General features: G+C 44.7%; 1 protein-coding gene across 2 annotated transcripts in view; it reads left to right on the top strand.

Moving 5' to 3' along the window:
- The window catches only part of lama1 (laminin, alpha 1), a 53,067-nt gene that overhangs the window by 43,568 nt on the left and 1,999 nt on the right, over window positions 1-7,500 (top strand). Inside the window, exons 43-60 of one of the 2 annotated variants that reach the window (XM_059535487.1) lie at window positions 1-108; window positions 180-334; window positions 405-548; window positions 1,523-1,656; window positions 1,736-1,883; window positions 1,950-2,074; window positions 2,153-2,303; window positions 2,376-2,520; window positions 2,598-2,739; window positions 2,830-2,944; window positions 3,038-3,178; window positions 3,255-3,406; window positions 3,827-3,997; window positions 4,419-4,602; window positions 6,310-6,416; window positions 6,846-7,035; window positions 7,134-7,286; window positions 7,361-7,500. The exon at window positions 1-108 is cut by the window's left edge and continues 75 nt beyond it; the exon at window positions 7,361-7,500 is cut by the window's right edge and continues 14 nt beyond it. In XM_059535487.1, coding sequence (XP_059391470.1) covers window positions 1-108; window positions 180-334; window positions 405-548; window positions 1,523-1,656; window positions 1,736-1,883; window positions 1,950-2,074; window positions 2,153-2,303; window positions 2,376-2,520; window positions 2,598-2,739; window positions 2,830-2,944; window positions 3,038-3,178; window positions 3,255-3,406; window positions 3,827-3,997; window positions 4,419-4,602; window positions 6,310-6,416; window positions 6,846-7,035; window positions 7,134-7,286; window positions 7,361-7,500 — 2,605 coding nt within the window. Of the gene's footprint in view, window positions 109-179; window positions 335-404; window positions 549-1,522; window positions 1,657-1,735; window positions 1,884-1,949; window positions 2,075-2,152; window positions 2,304-2,375; window positions 2,521-2,597; window positions 2,740-2,829; window positions 2,945-3,037; window positions 3,233-3,254; window positions 3,407-3,826; window positions 3,998-4,418; window positions 4,603-6,309; window positions 6,417-6,845; window positions 7,036-7,133; window positions 7,287-7,360 lie in introns of those variants that run through there. The other variant, XM_059535486.1, reaches the window with a different exon arrangement.

Raw genomic sequence — 7,500 nt, forward strand, 5'->3', positions numbered from 1 at the left:
GTCTGGACGATCAGCGTGTGAAGCTGGACGCGGCGTCTTCAGCTGTGGCCTCAGCTAATGACAGCATCAGGAGCACTAACCAGCTGCTCAGAGACTCCCAGCTGACCGGTGAGTGATGTCCTGACCTCTGTCTTCACCTGAGATCTGTATGAGCTGCTGACGCTCGTGTCGCTCCTCAGCCGCCGAGGTCCGAGCCAGACTGAGCGAGGCTGAGCTGAAGACCGAGCGTCTGTTTGACCGTCTGAAGCCCCTGAGGACGCTGGGAGAGAAGCTGAGCACAAACCTGTCAGACATCAGAGAGCTGATCCATCAGGCTCGCCAGCAGGCGGCGTCGGTGAGTCTGTGTCACGTGACTCTCAGAGCAGCAGCACTGTGAACCGCCCTCTGACCTCTGACCTCTGCAGATTAAAGTGGCCGTTTCTGCGGACCGGGACTGTGTGCGAGCGTACAGACCAGAGGTGACGTCCAGTAACTTCAACACCCTCACGCTGACCATGAAGACCAGCGAACCGGACAACCTGCTCTTCTACATGGGCAGCAGCACCAGCGTGAGTCACTTATTTTAGGATTATTAACGCTTTTGGATTACCCTTTATTTTTTCCATTTAAATTTTTGTTTTAGTAATTTTATGTGCTTTCGTCACTTTTATTTGTTATTTTTTTAATGTATTACTACTTAGATTTAATTTATTTTTATACCAGTTTTAGTTTTTATCATTTTAATGATTCAACTTAAACTTTCTTATTGTTTGTATACCATTCGAGTTTTTTTATTACCTTTTATTTATTTATTTTATATAGATATTGTTCCAGTTTTCATTAGAATTTTAGTTTTAGTAATTGTATGTGCTTTTATCATTATTATAATTTTTTTTTATGTATTACTATTTATATTTAATTAATTTTATACCAGTTTTGGTTTTTATTTATTTTCTTTTAATAATAATCTTAAACTTTAGTAGTGTGTGTTTTTGTGTGTGTGTGTCATTATTTAGGTTTATTTAAATCAATTTAATAATTTCCATTTTTATTAATATTTTCAGTTTTAATTTTTGTTTATGTTTTAGTAATTTGATATGCTTTTTTATATATATTACTATACAGGTTTTTTATTATTTCGTGTTATTTATTTTAATGATTCAGCTTAAACGTTATCATAGTCTTTATTCATATTTTTACTTTATTTAGGTTTCATTTTAATTTGAGATTTTTTGTTTCTAGTAAAGTTTTAGTCAATTTGTTATGTGTTTTATTTATTTTTTATTCAGGGATTAATTTTTGTTTTGTTTTATATACACTATTACATAGTTTATTTCATAGTATTACACATTTAAATTTTTGTTTAGGTTTTAGTCATTTTGTTGTACATTGATTATTTTTATTTTATTTTTCAGTTAATCATTTTAGGGATCCAACTTAGTTTCGGTCATTGCAACTGAGAAAAATGTCTTTCATGCATGCATTTTGTTTGCATGTATATTAACCGCTCAAAGTTTAAGGTGCATGTTCATATCCACATCAGGAGGATTTCCTGGCTCTGGAGATGCGTCATGGGAAGGTGTCTCTCCTGTGGGACACCGGCTCTGGACACACCAGATTAGAGTATCCCAGCGTTCAGATCAACAACGACAGGTGGCACAGGATCAATGCGACCCGGTTCGTGACTCTCAGCGCTGATGGGACGTTTCAGTTCTTCCCTTTGAACGACAGACTCTGACATCTCCTGTGATTGTAGGTTCGGGAGACACGGGACACTCACCGTCCAGCAGATGGACTCCGAGCCGCTGCCCACAGTGAGGTCCACAGCGTCCGGCTCCTCCACAGTGATGGACGTCAGCCGATCCAGCTGGGTGTTCGTCGGGGGCCTCGGCGCTCAGGTGAAGGTAAGGTGCACGTTCCTCAGGGTTCCTCTGCATCTGGCCCTGTTTACATCGCATGTGTTTTCCCAGAAACCCCCAGCGGTGAGAACGACACACTTCAGAGGCTGCGTGAGCGAAGCGTCGCTCAACGAGAACAACATCGGCTTGTGGAACTACGCTGAGAGACAGGGAGAGTGTGGCGGCTGCTTCATGAGGTAAAACACACGCTCACCAGCGCTAGTCTCCAGATGTGGCTAACACAGGTCTCTGATGCTGTGTTTGTGGTCCATCAGTCCGCGCTCTGAAGACACGTCGTTCCACTTCGACGGCAGCGGTTTCTCTGTGCTGGAGAAGTCTCTGCGCTCCATGTCCACCAGCGTGGTCCTGTTCTTCAAGACTCTGTCTCCGAACGGCCTGCTGCTGTATCTGGCCTCCAACGGCACGGTACGTTCACTTGTCACCGGCTCACGCTCCTCTCAGCGTCTGACTCAGCGCTCTTCTCTTCTGTGTTTGTAGAGAGACTTCCTGTCCATCGAGCTAGTGGAAGGGAAGGTTCACCTGACCTTTGAACTGGGCTCCGGAGCGCTGACCTTGACCTCCAACAGAACATACAACACCGGTAGCTGGTACAGAATCGCCCTGCAGAGGAACAAGCGGCGAGGTGATGCTCTGCTCTCGTATTGAGGTCTTGTATATTTCAAACCAGGTCACAGGAAGTGATGCGTGTTGTGTCTGCAGGTCATTTGTCGGTGATGGCCGCTGATAAACCCTCCGAGCGAGAGGTCATGGAGGCGGAGTCACCGGGTTCATCCTCTGACCTCAATCGCTCTGACCTCGACCCCATCTACATCGGTGGATTACCGGCCTCTCGGCCAATCAGGTGAGAGCAGACTCTCAGAAGACAAGCTGTAGTGCTGTTAAAGTAATTCCTAGTTTTGTCTTGTATGTGACTTCCTGTGAACGGTTGCAGGAGGCAGGTTGTGGCTCGCTCGTTCGTGGGCTGCATGAAGAATGTGGAAATCGCTCGTACGAACTTCGACCTGCTCAGAGAGTCGTACGGAGTGAAGAAAGGCTGCGTCCTCAAGGTACAGCAGCACGCTCTGGGAGTTGGGATTTTATATTTATTTCTGTTATTATGATATAAAACAAAGTGCTGTTCTGCTGGTGTGTGTCCGCAGCCCATCCGCAGCGTGTCGGTGTTCGGCGGAGGGTTTCTGCAGATGCCTGCGCTCCTCTTTGCTCCTCACACGGAGATCATGAGCAGCTTCTCCAGCAGACGCGAGCGAGGCGTGATCCTGGCGGGGTTCAGCTCGCAGCAGGTGGGTTCAGTCTCCACAACATCACGGCTGTGTCTGTGAACACGTCTAATGTGCTTCATCTGCTGTCTGCTCTCAGTCGTTCCTGCTGGTGATGCTGGTGTCCGGATCGCTGGAGGTTCATGTGGGCGTGGCCGGGGGCGGAGCCGTGCACAGAGCAGTCGTCAAATCACAGAACGGCTCCTTCAGTGACGGACAGGAGCATTCTCTCATACTGCAGAGGAACAAACGGTGTGTTACACACAACCTTCATTCAACAGAATCAGGCCTAACTGTACGATTCATGTATTTAAACTTACATGCATTTAGATTACACTGTTTAAACCATTAAAATATTGACATTAATATATTTATTAATAAAAAAAATTACAGCAGTTTGACTTGTTTTAGTACATTAAAATAACATTAGAAATTTCGCCATGAATACTGAAATAAAATCAGTTGTTTTATGTTTATTTCATTTGAGTAAAAAAAAAATCATGGATTTATTTTTTTCAGGTTTTGCCAATTTATGCTGATTTTAAACTATGCCGTGATTATTTAATGGAGAAATGACTAAGAAATAATGCATCGCAATAAGTTCTCGTTTTTGAGTGTATACTGTATGTTTTGGTGGCGTTTCCTAAAGAAAGCTCCATGTTCTTCCTGCAGGTCCATCACAGTGTTTGTGGACGAGCAGAACCATGCGATGGTGAAGCTGGGCTCGTCCGCTGAGAAAGCTCTGGCTCTGGAGCGGCTCTTCATCGGCGGCGTTCCTCCGGGAGAGACGGGATCCAGAGACTCCTTCTACGGCTGCATCAGGAACACAGCGGTGGACGGCATGTGAGTCACACACACACACACACACATGTATCTTAGTGAGGACAATACACGATCATCCATCAGCTAACCATTGCATATTACACGTTGCGTTCTACTTTTGTGTCCTAAACACTTGTTTTTTGGGCGGACTGCTTATCATAATGCAGTTCTGGGTTTTTTAGCTTGTTTGCTGTACACCTCGTCACACAGCTGCTTTTAGACATCGCTCTGTTTGCTGTTAGGAGTCAGACATGACAAGAAGGCAGCTTCCCCAATAGACAGTCAGAGGGGAGCGCTGGATTGTCCCGGGGGACGTGGTCTTCAGATTATGAGGCGTGTCGCTCGATCTCTATTACATGAAGCACTATTTAAATAAAACTAGACAAGAACAGTATCGTGGAGTCTGATCAGAGAGAGAGACTGAGTGTGATGTGTGTCTCAGGCTGTTGGATCTGTCCTCTGCTCTGCACTACGAGGACGTGGACATGGACAGCTGTTTACTGGAGGAGAGACCCAAACATGTGCTTCTGCCTGATGAGCTGGAGGCGGAGCCAACCTCTGACCCCTTCACACGACCGCTGTCACCCCCAGAGGAGCTGAGCGCGCTTACACCCAGCAGCAGCAGCGTGAGTCACACACACACACACGCACACACACACACTCACAACACACACACACACACACACACACTCACTCACGCACACACACACACACACACTCACAACACACACACACACACACACACACAAAAACACACACTCACACATACAGACACTCACACACACACACATGCACAAACACCAACACACACACTCACACATACAGACACACACACACTCACACACTCACACACACCAACACACACACTCACAACACACACTCTCACACATACAGACACACTCTCACACACACACACAAACACACACACACACACACACACACACACACACACTCACACATACAGACACACACACTCACACACTCACACACACCAACACACACACTCACAACACACACTCTCACACATACAGACACACTCTCACACACACACACAAACACACACACACACACACACACACACACACACACTCACACATACAGACACACACACTCACACACTCACACACACCAACACACACACTCACAACACACACTCTCACACATACAGACACACTCTCACACACACACACAAACACACACACACACACTCACACATACAGACACACACACTCACACACACCAACACACACACTCACAACACACACTCTCACACATACAGACACACACTCACACACACACACATGCACAAACACCAACACACACACTCACACATACAGACACACACACCAACACACACACTCACAACACACACTCTCACACATACAGACACACTCTCACACACACACACACACACACGCACACGCACACGCACACGCACACGCACACACACACGCACACACACAAACACTCACACACACACACTCACACACACACACACACACACACGCACACACACGCACACACACACACACACACGCACACACACACACACACACACACACTCACGCACACACACACACGCACACACACACACACTCACACACACACACACACACACACACACACACACACACACACTCACACACACACACACACACACACACACACACACACACACACACACTCACGCACACACACACACGCACACACACACACACACACACACACACACATTAGTATGCATAACTATATTAAATCCATCATGACAATGTTCTGTTTAATATAAGAGCTGCAGTTTTGTCGTCTGCTGCTTTAAATGCTTGAGCTGATTCTGATTGGCTGTCAGAGTCTCCATCATTCACCAGAAGGAACAAATCACTCTGAGAGTGAATCCCGTGATAATCCTAACTAAAGTCATTTGACAGTCAGTATGATTTCTTTAGTAGACGTTTGTTTGTCTTTGATTTCAAACTAACGCCATAAAAAAAAGCATTTTTTTTTTCTTACTTAAAATACTTCATTTAATTTTCAATTATTTTTTTAATGTGTCTCTATAGTCTTCATAACTTTTTCTTTCGGTTTTTGTTATTTTAGTACATGTTAAACTAAATGAAAATGAGAAATGTGGTTTTAGGTGACTAATAGGCCTTTGTTTGACGCAGAAATCAAAGGTTTCCTTGTCATTATGACACGTGTGTGTGTGTGTGTGTGAGTCGTGTGACATTCTTCAGATAGCACTGAGTTTCTATGAACACAGAACATGTGTAACTCACGTCTGTAACATGGTAAGAATGTTACACCTGTCTCATGCCCTTATATGGTCACTTCCTCAGTGTGCAGCAGCAGATGACACAGAAACAATCCCAGAATCCCTGCAGTTCGGTCTGAACCGACACAGTCATGTGATCATGGGCTTCAAGAACAAGACCGTCAGAACCAGGTATATGTCATATTCAGTCATATTTTTTTTCTTATTTAATTTTGTAATATTTTTCAATATTTAATTGTTTATATTTTATCCCATTTATTATTTTTTGTGTAATATTTAAAATTAATTGGATAAAATATATACAATTGCATATTAAAATGATGCAAAATATAAAAATTCTTTAATATTTGTAAATTATATAATATTTGCAATGTTTAATTTTATATATTTTACCATATTTAATTGTATAATATTTTTACATATTTAATTGTATATCATATATTTTTTTAATATTTATAAATAAATGGTATAAAATGTAAATATATTTCATACCTACATATGTACCATCTATATATATTTTAAACAGTCACATATCCCAGAGATGTTGCAGTTGAAAGATGACTGAAATAATTGCATGCTCCTTTGTGTTCGTCGTCTCAGTTTTGCGGTGAAGCTGTCGGTTCGGACGTTCGCGCGCAGCGGTGTTCTCTTCTACATGGCCAACGCAAACCAGCAGGATTACGCCGTTCTGCAGGTGCAGGGGGGGCGTCTGCAGCTGTCATGTGATCTGGGGAAAGGCCCCGCCCACGCCTCGCTGACCACGCCCATCAACGACGGCCTCTGGCACACCGTGAGTCCAGTGCACAACTGACAAATGGCATGACACATCTGTAAAAGCATCAGGCTTCTGCGGCTCATACAGAAGAGGTCTGCTGTGTGTTTGTGCAGGTGAAGGCTGAGTTCAGTAAGAAGACGGTGATGCTCAGTGTGGACGGGATCGAATCTGACCGCACACCCACTAAAGGACACACGCTGGACGTGGAGGGGAAGTTGTACCTCGGCGGAATTCCTGCCACATACACGGCCAGGAGAATCGGAAACGTAAGTGCCCTCCACCAAACATGTCATGCTCAGTAAAGGTGTCAGAAGTGTTAGTAAGCGCTGGTGTTCTTCAGGTGACACACAGTCTGGCGGCGTGTGTCCAGGACGTGATGTTCGGTGGGGTCCAGATGAACCTGAGCGCAGCGCTGTCGTCTCACTCCGCCGGGGTCTGCTTCAGACGCGCTCAGAGCGGCAGCTTCTTCAGCGGCAGCGG

This window comes from Carassius carassius, chromosome 42 (genome assembly GCF_963082965.1).
Source record: "Carassius carassius chromosome 42, fCarCar2.1, whole genome shotgun sequence".
NCBI lineage: Eukaryota > Metazoa > Chordata > Actinopteri > Cypriniformes > Cyprinidae > Carassius > Carassius carassius.